Source organism: Phasianus colchicus, chromosome 5, assembly GCF_987193195.1.
Source record: "Phasianus colchicus chromosome 5, bPhaCol1.hap1.1, whole genome shotgun sequence".
Taxonomy (NCBI): domain Eukaryota; kingdom Metazoa; phylum Chordata; class Aves; order Galliformes; family Phasianidae; genus Phasianus; species Phasianus colchicus.
The window spans coordinates 55477734-55497396 of NC_143440.1; the positions used below are offsets into that span (position 1 = coordinate 55477734).

At 39.8% G+C, this 19663-nt stretch overlaps 1 protein-coding gene and 1 long non-coding RNA gene across 2 annotated transcripts in view; one reads left to right on the forward strand and one right to left on the reverse strand.

Annotated features, from left to right (window-relative positions):
- SLC38A6 (solute carrier family 38 member 6) overlaps window positions 1-19663 on the reverse strand; it is a 38083-nt gene that overhangs the window by 7733 nt on the left and 10687 nt on the right. Inside the window, exons 6-13 of the mRNA XM_031605321.2 lie at window positions 15173-15251; window positions 10331-10413; window positions 9802-9860; window positions 5577-5642; window positions 5307-5360; window positions 3793-3872; window positions 3027-3127; window positions 216-340 (exon numbers count right to left, since the gene is read on the reverse strand). Coding sequence (XP_031461181.2) covers window positions 216-340; window positions 3027-3127; window positions 3793-3872; window positions 5307-5360; window positions 5577-5642; window positions 9802-9860; window positions 10331-10413; window positions 15173-15251 — 647 coding nt within the window. The remainder of the gene's footprint in view (window positions 1-215; window positions 341-3026; window positions 3128-3792; window positions 3873-5306; window positions 5361-5576; window positions 5643-9801; window positions 9861-10330; window positions 10414-15172; window positions 15252-19663) is intronic.
- LOC116236610 (uncharacterized) lies at window positions 6502-10425 on the forward strand. Its single transcript, XR_004168584.2, has 3 exons — window positions 6502-6593; window positions 9162-9224; window positions 10340-10425. It is a non-coding gene; the product is annotated as an uncharacterized LOC116236610 (long non-coding RNA).

The window sequence follows — 19663 nt, forward strand, 5'->3', positions numbered from 1 at the left end:
TGTGGGCTAGTTTTAATCTGAAATCTGTCTCTAGAGCACAAATCAGCTTAGCGGTTCATTGTTATTTTGGAGCTTTTGTGGAACATATGCAAATATGTGGTCTTTGATCAATCACTTGACAAGTGAATAAGATACACAGGACTAGATGTGTCTCAGATATTACAGCCTGCAAAGCATTAGTGTTAGCATTGCTTATGCCAGAGAGGAGTACTTACTGGGAAGTGGATTAGAGGGACTGTCAGAAGCACGGAGAACAGTATGGCCAGTTTAACAGTCATGATGACAGTATCATGTGGCAGGTAACTGCTGTAACCTCGCAGCAATTCAGAGTCCACTTTGTCTGAGAAGCAGAAAGAGGAATTATTCTCTAAATCATCTGAGAACTAACGTGAAATAATTAGCAACATGTATGAAGCTTGCATTCAAACGGACCGATCTGCTTGTGACTAACACACAGTGGAGGAGACTGTATATAAGCACTACTGATAAACCAGCTCAAACTGATTTGCAACCTGGAGAAAACAGAAAACAATCTGTGCAAGAGGCAAGATCCTGTAGAGACTCTGCTGAACTAAAAGCCATCTAACAGAAGATGAAGGAAATATGGAAAAGGAAGGCTTAAAAAGAAAGCAATTCCAAGCTTGCAGATACAGGTTCTGAAACTTTCAATCCTTTCACTAGTAAGGTAATTTTTAACCTTATATGAATTTTACCATGTTAGCTAGGCTTAAAATAAAAGACAAGTTTCAGTGGCCTGAAGGGATGAGCAAACAGCAGAGGTAAAACCTAGAAAACTGCTGAAAATATCTCAAAGAACTGAAGAAAACATACAGATGTCAGTATCCAGAAGCCTTAGGCAATTCCTATAGGAGTATTTTAAACAGACAACAAAAAGCACTATTCACAAATTAAAATGTAGCTTTAATTAAAGTCAGGATGACCGGATTGACTGAGCCTTGACAAAGGCTCTGAAACTTAAGAAGGGGCTTCACTAATGAACAAAGAAAATGCATCTGGACTGCTTAAGCTTTCTATCACAACTCTCTAGCAATGCTGTAAGCAGCACTACTACTCCAATGAGCAAGTCAGAGTTCTGGAAGTGGTCTGTATGCTCCTCCCACTCAGAGTGCTTTGCTGGGCTTCAGAACAGACCAAATTTCCACGCAAGTCCAGGCGCTGCATTGAGTTTCAAATTCACAGAAAACAGTACAAAACTTCTGAGCCACAGAACGATGAAATATGACTCATTTCAAAGAAGGAACTCCTTCTTTGTTTTCAATTTAAAATAAAATGTTTTACATTTTCCTGGACTGGTATTTTAGGAACAGAAAACAGATTCCCCCTATTTAAAGAACTAAGTGAATTAAACAAGACAAGCAGAAAGTTAAAAAAGGAGCAGAAGCTTGGAAGGGAAAAACGTAATCTCTTGCAGACATTCACTGTTGGTTCTGGTGTTTTGGGCTCTTGAGTCTAAGAATTACTGAAAGAAATCTTCCTTGCAGAAAACCAGAAATATTCACGGTGACACAGACTAAAAGACTGCCATCAAAGGGCTTTGCCTCAAAGAAATGATGGCAGGGAAGGTAATAGGAACTGGGTCAGTTTCTATGAATTTTTATATTTTATTTTTGCTGAGATGTGACCTGGAGACAGTTGGTAATCCCAGACTGACTGCTGAATCTCTCAGAGTGATGCTTCAAGTTTGAATTCCCTACAAAGTCACATGGAAACAGCAATGGTAATGGTGGCCTGTATGCTACTAGGGGCTTCAAAACTCCCCACTTAATATTTCAAAGGATTCTGTGTCAAGGGAATGCTTTCAGAAGTTATGGTCAGACATACAGTAATGCTTGGGAAACAAGGTGCAAAATTCCTCTCAAATTTGCAATTTTTAGCTGCTAAAAGACAAATTATTGCTGTATACTGTAGTAACATTACTGTAGTATTGCTGTCTTATTGTCCCTTAAAAGAGGCACTCACCTACTTCTGTCAAAATTATGATGGATCTTTTAAAAAACAAGAGCCACTATGTAGATAAGTGTTGTGACATCTGAGTGTTGGCAAAATGCAACACCACCCCACACTTTTGTTTGAACTCAACTGTAAAACTGCACCCAGATGCACTGAAGAGTCCAAACACAGCTGTAACACCGGTACTGAAGTACGTTGTCATGTCAGCTCTAGAGCAAATGGAACTGAAAGATATCCATGGAACTGGTCAGGGGAGTTTTATATCCCACTCTTCTGTTTGGAAAATAAAAAGGTATATTCTTCAAGTGCTGTGTTGATGATATCTCTAAGAAATGTGCTTTTCTTGGTTCAGTATGTGCATCAAACAAACACCATTTCTGACTCAGGAAATGTATACAAGGCAATTTACTGAAGATAGGAAGCATGTGCTGGGAAGCCCAGATCAAAGCTTAGAGCTCTACATTTTTAATTTCTTTCCTAGCCTTTTGTCACTCCTCTGAAGCCAAGACACAAAATTAGATTGATCCTTCATCTGTTTCAGTCCTCCTAAGTTTCCTGTTGCCAGTTAATTCTTATCTGCCTTTACCTTACACGTTAAAAAAAAAGCATAATGAAGAATTCATTTTGTGCAATCCTTTAAAATAAAGCTTCATTTTAGGAAAGGATTTCCTAAAATTTCCTTTCAGCAGATTTCTAGTGAAATAGCTAGTGTTAGTTCTGATAGATTAGAAAAGCAAAACAAGGAAGCAATACATGCTCTGTTCCCAAGCTGTATCAGACAAGGTAAGCATGCCTGCAAAACTTCATGTCTCCCCAGCATTAGGCGTAGCTTGTCATGGGTCACATTCATATCTTGTATGCAGAGTATTTTTGAGCATAAACCCAGCACTTACATGTTGAGAAGTCAATGGCACTGTAACACTTTGCAAGATTCTTCATGGGACTGAGATTTATGAGGATCCAAGTGTATTAATGCATAAGCAAGCCTGAAGCACTAAAGACAACGCATGTACCATTTACTATCACACTCTAGAATACTTGAAAAATATACTCACCATAAAATGTCAGATACCCAAACAAAGCAGACATAAAGTAAATTATGAAACTCAGGCCAATTCCTGTGACAGCTACATTCTGCATTCTACTTTTGGATGGACTGAAAGGAAAGGAAAAAAAAAAGCAGCGTTGATTCATCTACATTGTGACCATTCAACACAACATAAGCTACGTTATTAGAAAACCTTTTATGAGCCTGCCTTTTATGAGAAAGCAACCTCGTAATTTAGGGACACACAGTATTTGTTGAAGACTGTGCTCTCAGTAACATGGTTCTTTTTAAAGTATTTTTGATCTCCTAGTGAAGATTCACTTGTCACAGACATCTTGCACCGTTCCCAGGTGGAAAGGAATTCTGCCATGCCTGCCAGTGAGATTTATTTGTACATTTATTTGATTTTTAATAAAATAAAAAAAGCAATTTATACAGGATCTGGGCCAAAAAAGCACTGAATCTGGTGAAATACAGATAATAAAGAAAAAAAAATTAACTACTGAGCACCTTAGTAAATGACCTTTTTTCCCTAGATGGCCAAGACAATGTACTGACATTGGTGATAGAACCACATTTGCTACTCTTCTCTCCAGTTAAAGAAGATAAGCCAGTGCAGACTAGAACTGTACATTTTCAAAAAACATGAGTGTGATTGAGGCTGCAGTTTTTGATGTCATTAACTTGAAAATATAATACTCAAGATTAATTTAGGAAGATAGAACAGAATGCTCCCATTATATTTGAATATTGCATGTGTTCTCACACATTACCTTTGGAGCTCACAGTAAATCGGTAAGACTGAGGTATGGCAGAGAAAAGAGAAGGCCATGGTTGGTATTGCATAAGCACTCTAAAAGAGAAGATAAACACCTTGTAAGTTGTTTGTTATTACAGATGGGTGGGAAATTATCTGGATGAATTCAGTGCAAGCCTTGAAAGACGGTGGAAATCATTCAATTTAATGCTTCAAGAGAAATCTCTGTAACACAGAATGGTGCCTCTGAGTTGTTATGTAGAACTGGATCTCTTGAACAAGCATCTCTTCTGGCATTGTTCTTAGCTTAGTATTTCATGATCAGGAGAGGTCACTGGGCAGCACGTCAACAGAAGGCAAGTAATTAAGTAAAAAGAGTAGGAATTTCCCCAAGGCTGGTGTATTATCCATGAAACTCTCTAAGTTTTCTTAGCTACCTGTCAAATTACTGTCTCCCTTACCCTGACTTCCCTATTTTCTCACCACTTCTTAAATACTTGGATACAGTTTCCAGAAAACATAATGTGCTTTACCATCTAAAGTTTTAAGACAGTTACGTAACTAGGATTGTATCAAACACAATTAGTGGTATATTATTTCAAAAACTTACATTAGAAGAGATGAATCATCTAGTATAGCCTGCTTCAATTGCCAAGTGGAATAAGCTAAACTACAACAAGGCCCATGCTGGTAAAAATATGCCACTTTCAATTGATAAAATTGAAAAAGGCAAAACGCAACATAGATGAGTTCCAAACTTCTACAAAGCACAAAGGCCAGACAAAAAGCTGGATCCTCATGGTGCTTGTTTTTGGCCAAAGCAAAATTTCTTCTTTGATCTGCATTTAACATTTGTCTGACATTGGGGTAGTTTTTTGGGGTTGGAGTTTTGTTCTTTCAGACAAATGTTACCAACCGTGGCCCACTTGAATTTCAATATGCTACAGACCTATCTCAAACTTCTTCCTCTTTTATCCCCATTCTCTTTACCCCAAATTAACCAGAGCTCTACCTGATAGCTCTTCTTCTGCAAGCCTTGTTGGGTGATGACGTAATTTAAAAGCCACATTAATTAACAAATACGAGAGCTGACATCCAGTGAAATGCATAAGATTGCATGAGAACTGAAGAATTAGCTCCAAGTAAGTAAAAATGAAATTTATGTCCAGGCAGTTTCAGGAAACCTGTTCTTTAAGGATCTAAATGCATGCATACAGTCAAACAGCACTGCATTCCAGCTGAGGGCAAAGATAGCGCCCAGATCCGACTGCATCCTGAGGCTCAGCACCATTGCATCTGTTACACTTCATTCTTTGTTCACATTTGCAAAACGTTTTCATAAAATGCTAACTTGGACACCCAGCCGTCGCATAAAAAAGCGAGACTGGAAAACACTTGGCAGTAGGTATAGGAAATATTTCCACAGCCTGTAACTAGTTTTACAGATGTTCAGCTTACCCTGGATAGAGTTTAAACCCCAATTTTTTAACACCTCCCGCCTTTAGTTAGCTTATTGTTAATAGAGATTACCTCTTTTGAAAGATGAAAGAGTTTTGCTTTACAATCCGCAGTAGAATTTGAAACCTGTAAGACATATATGGCAAAAAAAAAAAAAAAAAAACATAAGGAAAGAATGAGCCCAAGCCACAGACATGAAAGGTTTTGGTTTCTTGATAGTAAAATTGTGATAGCTAAGAAAAGAAGGAATTTAAATAACAAGTAATTCTGAAAGTGTTAATGTAAAAAAAGCATTACAGTTAATAATAAAATGTTAGAACTTCCAAACAGCATGCACTTTACCTGTAAAGTCTCTATTGTACTGCTCAGAGGTAGAGGACAAGGGATGGACCATTTTTTAATCATAATCTGCAAAGACAGCACGGATTATAACCCCAAAATCAAGTTACACTTAGATGCACATAGCTAAAGTATCAGACAGTTGGCACACAAAGCAGGAAGCTAAACCCACAGTAAATTAACTAACTTGACTGGTAGGCAGATAGGCTACAGAAAGGGGAGCCTGACAGCAAAGCTTGTCAGTGCCATTCCACACAGCTGCTGGCTAAGCACAGCTGGCAGCCTTATGGCTTGCCTGTCTGGAGGTGCTGTGCTGAAATGAGCTATGACATTAGCTGAAATACAACCGGTGCTCCACATTCACTCTCTCTGTGCCCCATGCTAACCACCTCCCATACAGAATAGCTGCTGTGTTAGCTGTCCCAGGCCCTTTCCCTAAGCAGACAAGCCCTTAACAGATATAGAGCAGAGCCTAGGGCTAATCTTAAAAGGCAGAAACATATGGTGTGGACTAGAAAGCAAAGGAAAAACAATAAATGCAATTATTGTCCCGGAATGTCATTGGGGCTTTAGCTACACCCTGCTGCTTTAGGGACTGCCAAGTAACAGGGCTGAAAATCAAAGGGAAATTAAAGTAAGCAATGTTACCTCCTCTTTCAGGAGTCTTGTTTAAAATGATAGTGGCATTGCTCTTCTCACCCTAATTAATTTCCTATTGTAGATGCCTGGCTTTAGAGGTTATAATTCTTTTGAAGCCTAGAGCAAATAATTAAAAACTTAATTAAAGACTCAGATCCACAAGAAGAATAACAAGGGAGAGAGCGTTTCTTCTGGCTCAAGGAATCCACTTTTTGCTCACAGCCAAGTGGTGTTTCCCAGAGAACTTTGTGTCACAAAGGCCAAGAGAAGCCTGCCTGTGTGGGACAAGGAAACAGCAGGTACCCACCATGCTGCTTCTGCAGTGGCAATACCTCCTTTGAGGTATTCAAGAACTATGGAGATGTGGCACTGATGGACATGGTCAGTGGGCATGGTGGGGGTGGGTTGGGGTTGAGCATCTCGGATGTCTTTTCCAACCTGAATGATTCTATGAGAAGGAAACAAGTTTTTCAAGGAGATCTCTGCATACTTGCAAGGTACCCAGAGAAGGGAAATAAAGGAGAGACTTGGAGGGCTCCAAAGTAAAAGGATCGGTAAGAGCTCTGGCTAAGATTTGAACAGGCTTCCTAAGCAGCGTGAAGGTGCACAAGCTAAAAGGCAAACTCTGGGGAAAGTGATCTGTGCTTGGCAATGGATAGGCACAGGGCTTTCTGCTAAAGGGCAACACTGTGTAGAAATACTGCAGAGGGGGAAGAAAGAAAAGCCAACAACAAAAACTGGAGAACATTCTTCTAAAAGGACATGAATAGAGATTTTCAACAAATTGAAACGGAAATAAAAAGAGACAATAGAAAATGCACTAAATGCATTTTAAATATAGAATTTTATTTCCCTGCCCTCTTAATTGCTCAAATCTGTTTGGATTACTGAATGCAGTACACTTCATATCTCTAACGAAGCCACCAACAGGAAGAGATTTTTACATTGTTTGTGCAGCCTGATCCAAATAAGCACTGTTTTTCGAGAGTAACAAACATTTGGCTGTAACTTAGAAAGAAAGCAAAACCTAAAGGCAGATTCTGATGAAAACAAAGTATTTTAAATCCACAGCACGAACACTGCTGCAAATAAAGTCAGTCACTGGCTCTGGGCAGCCTGGTTTGGTGGTTGTTGACCCTGCACATGGCAGGGATGTTGAAACTAAATGATCATTGTGGTCCTTTTCAACCCAGGCCATTCTGTGATTCAGAGTTCTCAGAACGTTCTAATAGATGTTGCTTTTTATTATCCTGTGGATGGAAACAGGAATCCCTTTATTCCAGCAGTCCTGACAGCACTCAGCAAAGGCGGGCTGTGTGTATAACATCATTCACTACATGTGGCAGGTTCCCAATCTGCATCACATTTTGTTCTGGGAACATAAACAAGAGATTCAGAAAAATACCACTAGGAATCATTAACACCTTTGTTGAACAAGCTACCAATAGGGCTGTTCCCACCAAAAAATCTGGTTTTACTCTTCACCAATATTCAATACAGCAAGAAGAGGCAATAAAAAAGTGCAATGATCACGTTTCATTTCTCTTCATTTAGGATTCACATCGGGAAAGTATTCAACAATGAGAAACAAGAGAAAGTGCTCAGGACCTCACAGAATCTGGCTTTCAATTAACAACTGAATACATACACATTTTTTCTCCCTCATCAGTTCATCTTGGTGTTTTCATTCTTTCCAAGTGAGGACTATAAGCAGTGCATTAACTCTACAGGAAAAGACAGCAAAGCACAGGAGGTGTGTGACCTGCCAAGGCCCCATAGCAGAGCACAGAGCAGAATCTGCAGACCTACTGATCAGGACACACTGCCTATCACACCTATCTTTTCCACATGCTGTATTAAAACTGTGGCTTGCTGGCAAGAGGCTTCACGGATGGCATGCACTTGAAAATGCACAGAATTATTTTGTATGTAAAATATAACTGTACAGCTTGCATATGACTAACACAGCTTTCTTCTGGAATAAATTAAAATGTATCTGCCATACAGAAATTAACACTGTGCAAACGAAAACAGCATTTCAACAGCACATGCCATCTACTTCAAAGCAATTAGATGTGGAAACCAAACCACTGCTAATGTCTTTGAGTTTCAATGCGTTTGAGTTTCAATGTCTGATGAAGTCAGAGAAAATACTGTGCAAAGAGTATTAGTTCTCCTTAAATATCACTGTGTGCTCCTTACCTAGAACTTCCCACACACCTTTCTGTTACAAAGAAACACACCTGAATCCTAGCTTAAATCATCACAGTTACAGCTGCATGCAAGTCTTGTTTATCTGAGCCCCAAATTACTTTCAGTGCTCTCCCCCATTAGAAAAGCTTTCTTCAGATATGTGCACAAATTCACAGCCAAATATAGGAATTGAAATTGTTGTGAAACTGTTGCAAGTAGCTTCACCCTGAGACCTATTCCAGCATTTTTTTTCCTTCTTTTAAGATAAATTTTAGGGAAGAGGTCAAAAGTTAAGGTAATTTATAAATATTACAAATGCATTTCCATTAGCTCTGAAAGGCTGTGGCTGCTCTTCAATGCTAAGCTTTGGAAGAATACTTCCCAAGGTCCTCCAAACACTGCAGCTCTCCAGGGATACCCCAGGGTGATGTTTTGACAGCTTTGAAGTTTGGTTTTATCACATGGTTTAGTTCCTAATGGATTACCTTGGTCTCCCGGATGGCATGTTTGTTCAACTTGCCTTCAACTCTGTTTATCCCTTTGTAAAGCAGGTATTAAAAGCAAGTCAATGCAAGCCAGAATGATGAGGGAGAGGGGGAACATTGTTCCAGGCTCCCCAGAAAGATTCCCATTGATCTACCTGGATGACAGAGTGCAAGTAGCTTGGTTGTGCCATTTACTACACGTGTGCCTTCACATAATATTCACTGTAAGGAGAAAAAATGGTGCAACTTAAAGGTATGTTTTTCCTCCCAGATCAGCCGAGCAGTTCTCACTTGAGATATTTGGAAACATCTACCTCAGAAGGGCCTGGAGAGGGTGAGCATCAGGGTCAAAAAACCCATATGGCTTAGAGAAAAGAACCTTTCCTTTCAGCAGGAAAGCAGAATAAGGTCATTGACGTATTAATGAATCTTGTAAACTGTCTTAATGAAGTTCTAGTTTTCCTTGCCTTTTTTTGAACCCAGTCACTCCATCATACATGTAAATCTAATTTATTTGGAGTATATTAAATTTTCTTCTGCACTAGTTGCAGTAAGTAATAGTTAGAAGCTAAGCAAACAAAATTCCATTCTGTTACTAGCAGGGAAACAAAAGTGTGTGTGCCAGCTCCCTTCAGTGCACTGTCAGCAAAACAAAAATATTGTTGCATTTGCCAGTCCAAAATATAATTATTTTAAATCTTTTCACATGTTTGAAAGTTCATACACATTTCCATGCCTCAGCAAAACAAATAGAGTCTGTCCAAGTGAGCACATACTGAACTCCAAGAAAACTAAATGCTACATAAAATGGAAGAGAAGAGAGGAAGACAATTCATTTCAAAACAGTCTTATGAAAACATTTAAACAATAAGAAAAAAAATAGATAAGCTCTGCTCTGATTTTTAACTTACCACAAGCACAAAGTACACCATAAAGAAAAATGATAAACTACTTGTGTAGCCAAGAAAGCCTGTAAAATAACAGTAAAAATAAAAGAGAATTTATAAGGAAAGTGATCCTAATGTACAGCTAAAGCTTTACATTTTAGGCATGTTTTCTATTACAGTGCTTGGTATCTGGGGCTTAGGACTCAGAATAACAACATTCCAACTGCCTGTCACAGATCATTTATGCAGTTTTGTAGGGCAGAATTAGAACTGGCTTACCACTAATGGCATGCTGTAAGTAAATGCAGCTCTTTAATGTTCTGCTGTAAAGATTTTATTTTAGTATTGCAGACAAAATACTACTGCAACCCAAGTAATAGGTTAACTAGGCAGGGCTGGAAGGCAGAACACAGTACAACAACTTAAGCAGCCCCCACAATGGCCAGCCCCCTGCCAGTTTAAATAAATAAATAACCCATTAAGGTTTTAAAGTCTTCAACTGTAATTGCTACTAAAGTAGAATAATATTTGCTTCTCTCCTTTAATTACTCACCGATTTTAGGAAGAAGCGCGAGGGGAAATACAATGCAGACCCAAGTAATGAGTAGCAGCAGTCTCCCATCGAGGTACCAGGACCTGTTGGAAAAGCTACTTGTGACTGATCCACAATTCACGAGGCCTAAAAAATATGTTCTACTTTAAAACTGCCATCTTGGACAAAATAACCACTAAGGACAGAAGCAGTAAATAATTTCAGTTGCACATGCTATTTACATGCGCTTGTATTCCCGGTGTCTGTACTGATATAAAATAGAGCTCCCAGACAGTGAGAAGCAGAGCACCATCCCATAATTAACCACCATGCTGGCAATGCTCCATCTGCATGGATCAAGGCTCTGATGTGTGTACAGCTTCTTCTCAGCAGCTCCATATGTGAAACTTTGCCTCCACTCAAACCAGTGATGAGAGTGCAAGGGCATTCTGTCCATGCCGATCTGCAGCAGAAGTACTTCTATCACAGAACCACAGGGTTTGGAAGGGATCTTCTGGGGATCACCAAGTCCAATCCCCACAGTGTTCCATGCATCTCAAATTGGGTGACACTGAGTTGTATACTTCCACAACTGGAAAAAGATGCAACTCTCATTCCCACTTACTGCACAATCTCCTGTTCATCGTTCCTACATGTCATATCATCACAGAATCATAGAAAAGGACCACAATGATCATCTAGTTTCAACCCCCCCTGCTATGTGCAGGTCGCCAACCAGCAGACCAGGCTGCCCAGAGCCACATCCAGCCTGGCCTTGAATGCCTCCAGGGATGGGGCATCCACAGCCTCCTTGGGCAACCTGTTCCAGTGCCTCACCACCCTCTGAGTGTCCTCTGCTTCTCAGCATTTCCAGGAGGTGTGAAACAGGAAGTCAAGCAGCCCAGAAGCCAATCGATTGGCTGTTTAAATTTTCTAAACACAGCAACTTTTCACCCAAATTTTGCTATTCCAATCAGCACAGGTCAAATATTAGAGGAAACATACAAGTCAATCAGCTTGCTGTTAATTTGAAGTAACGTTTGCTGTCCAGAGGCAATATAACAAAGAACTGCAAAAAGGGAGACTTTCTTGTCTTTAATATAGCACAGAGTGATCCTCATTGCAACACCATCAAAGCACAAAAGAGATGGAAACTGCTGTAATGTTCATATAAAAACACAGATGTAAAAAGCACCATGGAGGCATATGAAGTCTTGATGCTGTAAAAAAAAATCTATTCAGTACCAAAATCTCATCTCCTAAGCATAGGGAAGCACAGATGTGTAAGCTGTTAAGAAACAGAAACATCTCGAGGGTGGCTCCCCGAACTTGGCACTGGCCATATCCTGTACTGATAAACATCTTGCACATCAGCCCTCGACTTTACTACCTATAAACACCCTGCCCTTTGACCTCCACGTTTATTTAGTCCAGGATATGGTTAGCACCTAATAAACAGGCAGCACCTCAAGTTATCATACGGAAAGCAGCAAACACCTGTGTTGAAGAATTACCAGAGACAGATATGGAGCACCGTCGTGCGCTGTGGCCAACTGGCTGCATCACTTAACATCAAAAAATTACACGTGATACGAATGAATGGAGAAATGTCAGTGCTGAGGGAATCCTTCCCCTTTCCAAACCAAAGTAACCCTGAAGTAACAACACCATACACACCACTGCAGCTCAGCAGGCCAAAGGAAGAAAGTACTTTGGTTACTGCATGGTAAGCGAAAAAAAAACCGGGGGGCGAAGGGAACAAAAAGAGCAGAACTGCAGTGAGGTGAGGTGAAGGAGAAAAAATAATTTTCTAAAGTGTTTACTTTCAGAATATCCTTGACTAAAAAAATTTAAAATAACAAACAGATCAACAGAAAGCAGAGAACCATCTTGGACCACCAGTTGTCAAAAAACGCGGCCGTTTTCTCCCAGAATACTGCTGTAGAAATACACTTATTTTCCACAGGCAGAATAAATGTTTCTATATTTCCTTTAAAATCAGTTAATCCACAAATATAATCCCATATGATAAAAACATTCCAAGTATGAAATACGGAATATAAATCCTTGCCTCTACTGAAAATGCTTTGGCATGCAGATGTTCCTCCTCCATCCCTCCCCCAGTTTTAACTGAAAGCAGACATTTATAAATTGCTTTAATTTCATTCCTGAATGCAACAGGACAAGGGATTCATATGTTCTACATTAGGATCTGACTCTCAGTCCATACCAATTATGTAACACACAAGCAAGACAACTTAATTGCATCAATCATATCCTCCTGACAGGGTCATTAAATGTTAACAGAGGGCTCACGAATTACAACTTTTTAACACAATCCTCATTGGAAGCTATGTTCATGTCATCAAAACTACGTGGAATTCTTCTTACGCAGACAGACAGAAACATCTCAACTTGCAATTAACAAGTGTTTACATTGCATGTTTTTGTTTTTTAACACATCAATATATTAAACACTGGCTCTGATCCTTTCCAATGCACGCACACCTGCTTACCTTTAGCTACAAAAATAATCCAATTTGCAAAATGACTTTCCTGTGAACATGCCTTGGGTTGGTATATGCACAGAAAACATTTCACACAGACAGTTTAACTGACACATCTGACAGCTTCTAACTCCAGTTAAAGATAAATCCTGCACCCAAATGGCAGCATATCAGATGCCACAGGGGCTGAACAGAAACAGAACAGTTGTGCAGCCACATCTGGAAGCAAGAGGCCCAGTTAAAAGATCTTAATCAAATGAGGCAATATTTATGCCCTTTGCATACGTAAGTTGCTACTTGGTCCTGATAACTGATTGCCTATTTGTCTTGAAAAATTCCCTACGATTTACATTCTGTTACTCAAAACCTACTCCAGTGTTATGATAATCATGGAATGGTTTGGGTTGGAAGGGACCTTTAAGATCACCCAGTTCCAATCTCCCTGCTATAGGCAGGGACACCTCCTTCTAGACCAGGTTGCTCACAATTCCACACAGCCTGGCTTTGAATGCTTCCAGGGAGGGGGCATCCACAGCCTCACTGGGCAATCTGTTCCAGTTAAGAAATCAGAAGTGTACTGCAGCAACAGATGATGATCCATCATGGCAATATAGACAAAATACAGTAGTGGGCACACACAGGCCAGCTGTGTCCACAAAGCTGGAATACTGACTGACTGCTGCATCTCAAGTACCTGCTAGGGCAAAGAATAGAGGAGTCAAACTGTGTCAAACAAACACCATTCAGCAGAAGAGCTCTCAGCAACCAGGCAAGGCTCTAGCTGAAAATGAACGCACCACTTGAGCTGCAGCTGGCATTGCAATGGACAGTTTCAGCTCTTTCCAAAGGCAAAACTGAACTTCATTCCCAAAGTGCAATTCCACCTCAGGAAAAAGCCTGGGTGGTACTCATGCTGACAGTGCAGTGTGAATTACTGTGGCTCAGCCCATTTGTAGTAACTGGTTCAGCTACTTTAACCTGTTTGCTTGCTCGCTAGCTGCACAAAGACCTTTGATAAAGAGCATTATCTGCATAATACATCTGTTGTTTATACTGCCTTCTTTAGACAGAACAATCCTTCATATGTACGTATGCACACACAGGGCACTTTCAGATTCTACCTATTAGAAGTGCTCATAAGCTGCTTAAAACTGTGTCGTTGTTGGGAAAAGTCCATCTGCATAAACAGAGCTGGCATCAAATTAAAAAAAAAACAACATAAGTGATGTTACGTGCAAACGATGGCAATGAACAGATTGGAGCAGATAAAGCAGCAGATTCAACAGCACTCTGTATGGGACAGGAGAGCTGAAAGCACAATTTGGAAGGAGAAGGTAATAAAGCCCAAATGAAAAGCTGATGACTATCACAGCTGGAAAACTTGCATTAACAGAGCAAAAATGACATGCACATAAAACATAATCATTTATTATTAGGCCCTTACTAAATATGCATTATTGTAAGGGCAAAAGGAGAGCAGGAAGACAGAAAGTGAGGTTAGCACCACACAATTTCTCAAAGCACATTATAAAATTGAAGGAAATAAAGAAAAAATAGGACTTGAACTAAAGTGCCTTTTTAAAAAACAATTTCAACCTAGAAAGCATAGCAGAAGCATCACACAGCCTTTAGAAAACTACAGAGTTTTCAATCCAGTTTGAGCTCAAAACACCTAAAAAAATCAGCTTGGAAAAACTGCAGTAACAGTGTGAAATACACCATCAGGGATAACAGCAGCACTACAACAACCTGAATAAGAGATTTCAGCTCTGAAGCTGCAGCACTTGCCCTAGGGCAGGCACAGATTCCTTGTGACAGCTCTAATAGGAATCTGAGGGACACACATTACATACAGCTTTATAGCTCAGTTGTGAAGAATAATTTCTTTACTGGCAGCCAAGTTATGGAATTATAAACCAAGCCTGGAAACCTGGCCTTTTTCCCAAGACAAGTCCAATTACTGGAGCAAGACAACAAAATATTTAAATTTAAATGTCTGCCAGATTTCATACTGTGGTCTTGAAATATTTTAAGTGATAACATGACAGCAGTTTAAATGTTTCTCCTCCCCTCCCTCCCATCCCTTCCTGCTTTCCCTTTCAAATTTTTACAGATTTCTTTGAATGGAGTTTTGCCACCGACTTTAAGGTTGTCTGATGGGAAAGAATCACACTCTGTGTGTGCGCTGCAGAAGGTTTACAGATACCAAATATTTCATATTCCAAGAATGCCTGTAAATAAGTAACTTTTTAGCATGTGAGATCAGAAGGAAGTGTCAGTACCCATCTCCTCCAGCAGTCCTGAGCTGCTTTCTTCACCAAGATAAATTCACAATACTTGCAGCATTTTTACTTACCCGCTCTCATCTCCACTTAAGAACCCTGCAACAGCACCAGGAAGCTCAGACTTCACAATTAACAGATAAGATGACATAGCTGCAAACAGAAGCAGAGCAGATTCAGCACAGGAACAGCAGTACTGTAACAGCCAGCATGGCTTAACTAGCACAGTTATGACTGGAACATCTCAGCTGTATATTAGACACTGTGGCACCGGAATCAACATTTATTTTCTCATATGCTTCCTTTAAAAATAGCTGTAAATCACTGAATACCATGCTGATGCTGGCTAATGCTTCCAGAGAGGCAGTTATGACGTGAGTCCTGAAGCAAGGAAAACATCATCCAAAGGGCTAACAAAATAATACTGAGCAGCAGGCTGACCCTTTACCTGGCAACATAGATCTGCACAGACTGGGGCTGCAGCACTTCTTCCCAGCTCTGTAGTAGACATTGATGAGGATGAGAGTAACTCATGAGATTTGCTTCTATCAATACAACAGATCTTTTTAAAATACTTTCTATTTGTTGTTGTTCAATTGTTGTTACACCAAATAAAGGCACTGCAAATCTAAACACGAGAATGGGACTTGAAAGGCTCTTTATATACTGCATGTCTGTATTTACAAGAACTACAAATCTGAAGAGAAAGTGTTAGTTAATCCTGCAGGAGTGATGATTTGAAATAGAGCATTTATATTTGTACTCATCAGAAAGTCATGATGCATACAAGTAAATCCAAGCACTACTTCATGGTGCCATTTTTCTGCTTTGCTCAATGAAATGATCAAAGGCACATTTAATCAGAAAAAAGGCATAAATATAGAAGAGTTCTTACATTTTTTTATCACAACTTCTATTACCCTGATAACGTCACATATTGCTGCTGTCACTTTTTGCTTTCACACAAACAGCAAACGTTTGTACAACCCAGCAACCAAGAGAGAATTACTCATAACATCAGGCATTACAAAGAGCTCCAGCAAACATCACAGCCTGCTGGGAACTGACTGCCATCTGTCCAAGTGATGTCAGCACTGCGCCTGCAAACGCCTTCAGTCATATACAAAGCTTGATGAAAATTCATCTGTTGCATTCAAATCTTACTGACCTGTTTGGTAGTTTAGAACACTGTGCTTCCTTTTCTGATGCTCTCCAGTAATAATATTTGTTTGAAAAATGTATGACGGCAAACTTCCATATGCTGAGTTAAGAGTGGATGTTTTGAACCCTGGAAAATGCGTGGACTCTGACACTGCTGTACTGCAGCAGCCAGTGTTAAATCTGAAGAAAGGGAATGTGGTCTCCATAAAGAAAGCAAATTGCATTAATGCAAAGTGACATCTACCTACCGCAAGGTTAAATTAAAAACAGTTGGTGGGTCACTAAATAAGGAAATATTCGCTTCTTCGTAATTAAAAGCTCTGATTTTTCTAGGATTTGACTGTATTTCCCTGTTGACGTGTAGCTGTTGTTTACACCTGGCAAGGTGTGTTACCTATTGCCCCATTTTACTCTCCTATCTGCAAAGATCAAAGACCTTTCCAGCATGTGCATTTCTAAATCACCAGAATTTGTAAGAAAATTAACACTAAGCTAGGAGGGAGTGGGTGTTTCATCCTAAGCAAAGAGAGATGGTCAAAAAAATCAGAAGGTGAAAAAAGAAAACTTCCTCTAAAGTATAATTAAATTTATTTACCCATTAGCCTCCTTTCTTGTATTGCACAATGCTTTGTACACAAGCAATTTGGAATTTTGATATATTTACGCACCTCAGAAAGGTTTAAAAATTAGTTCTTTTGCAGCTCAGCTGCAGAAAGCTTCAATTTCCAGATCAGATTTCCTCCTACCATGCAATCTGTCACTCTTCCCTCACATTCCTATTAGCCTCTGGCTAATCATTTGATCACTTATCCTTTGTTGTGCACTCACTCTTTGTTTTTTAAAGAGGAGTCCAATTTCACTGGATTCCACTCTGGAGTTGGGAACCAATCATGCACCACGAGTCTTGCACATGCTGAACATTTGTCTCCATCTCTCTTCCTTTCTCTGTGCATACGAGAAACAACCTCATGGGACAAGACTTTTTTTTTTTTTTTTGCCAATTTATCTCCTCCCGTTTGTTCTATAAGATGGAGAAAATAAATAACAATTCTATTTAGATCCTGCTGTTCAGATACAACACAAATCTCTTAAATAAACCTGAGCAGGACACCCTCACTAAATACAGTTTAACAGAACAAATCCTGCTTGCTTTGTAGTTTACAAATGTAGCTGTAGTGCAGTTCATGCTTCTCACAAGCAACAGCTCCTGGAAGTTTTACCCAGCATGACAGAAGAAAAAGAGAGAAACGTCTGTATCGCATTCTACGAAGTCTGAATAAATGACTCTGAACAGATCAGACGTTAACAAATTACATGTCCCACTACAAACTGAGTGCAGAAGACTGTTTCTCAAAGCTGAAGTTACTTAGGTAGAAATAAAGGGCATGTGCTGTGGCTGAGGAAGAGTTGCTCATCTTTTGATCCAAACATGACATTTTACTTAACTTTCCTGATGCCTGCAATGAAAATCAGTGCCAAGTAGTATTGGAACATCTGAATATCAGTCACCCTTGGTAGTGGGATTAAAGCAGAAGGAAGAGATGCCAGAGTCACACGGCTACGCTGTGCCACAAGTGAGCACAACATGAAGCATACCTTGGGTTCTGGTTTATTCCACTCTGGAAATAACCTGCATCCTGTCACTTGCAAGATAAGGGTAATGTTTTAAAGGTTAACTTTTAAGGCATCTTATAAAAAGCCTGGCAGGTCTACATTAGTCCTTAGGATTCAAGCATTCAAATCTATCAGTAGTAACACTCCCTTCAGTTTGTCCCCCTTTCACACATGTGGTACAAGAGCAGAACTTACTGCTCCTGCACCCCACTTCATCCCCTGAATTCAAAGCCAGCAGCCTGTTTTCCTTATATCACCTCTTTGCAGAATGAGCCATCTGTCTGAGCACTGGGTGAGGCAGGCTTCCTGCAAAACAAAGGGCGTTCAGTGCTGTAACCTGAGGCTTTGGCAGCACGCAGGTGCTGATATCCATCACTGGAGCAACCTCAATTTGCTCACTTCTTCGTTTTTAGCTACTGATATTGCAGCAGCGATGCTGCCTTACAGTAACTTTCAATATGCACCAAGAGCTATTTGATGGAAACTAAGTGAGTCTGAAGTTCTGTATTCAGGAAAATCAATATTCAGATACTAGAACAGTATTCAGCAGGAATCAAAATCACTTTACTACTTTGTCATTCAATAGACTTAGCACTGCCTTGGAAGCCGCAAATTACATTCTTAAAATACATACATATATGACTTTGTCACATTCTGAAATTTGGCATTGACTCTTTGATGAAAAAAAGTTTGTCATATAGAAAAGGATACTTGCATTACACTTTCATTACTACATTACAACCTGCTGAGCTCTATAACTGTATGTACCATGAAGATATTATTTGAAATACCCTCACTGTGCTGTAATACTGCTTCACACTCACCACGAGGGCCCCTACCTGAACAAAACATTAGTTGCTAGTGAGAAGAGAAACTGAGGTTGTTTTTAAGTTTGTCCCCAAACCCCTCTTTAGGGGCAGTCCGAGCATGACTGGTGTTTTAGTTACCAGAAAAGTACTAGTAATGTCTCCTTACTGTCCTATCAAAAAATGATCAGCTGCTGAAATCCACGGTAACAATGCAAGAGAATATATATACATTAAACTTATGCATAAACATAAGATTCATTCCTTCCTTAGAAAATGGCTGGTAATAAAGTCCTCCATATAATTTCACTCAAGGGAAGGATTCTAAATCTCCCGATCAGTCTTCCTAATCTACCAGCACGGCTGATCACATTAGATCGCTATTAAGACATCTCACACCATTAAGTGCTGAGCAAAAATGGAACCAGGCTGCAATCTCCCTAAGCAGGAGAGGCAAGCTGTGAAAATGGGTGTTATCCACACAAATGCATCAGCTCTGCAGCTTCTACTGAAAAAGAGCTATGCTGGTTTGGGAACCAGGAACAAGCAGAGCAATTCTGGTTCTCATCTAGGTGAGACAGAGATTCCTCCCAGGTGCCAAGAGATGATGGAGATTAATCAAGATGCTTGCAACTCTTAATCCTCTGAAGAGTTCCATTAATAAGATCCTTGTTTTCCCCTAAATACTGAAAAGATCAGAGGCTGAAGGACAGAAATAACAGAATAAATCCTATTTCACAGCACACTTATGCTAAAGTGAGCTGCACCTTATTTCCCTCTTCTTTCACTGGGGACACACAGACAGCAGATTTCTTTTACTAAGATGTCATTAGCTTAATTGCACTTATGCTAATAGAACTGCAGTGTTTTCCGTATAGCTATTCATGTTCCAAAGCACAGCTGCAGGTGAGGAGTTCTGCTGTTTTGTTTTTAAAGCAGGGTGAGCATTCCCTGCAGCACAAACCATCCCGACAACCACCAACT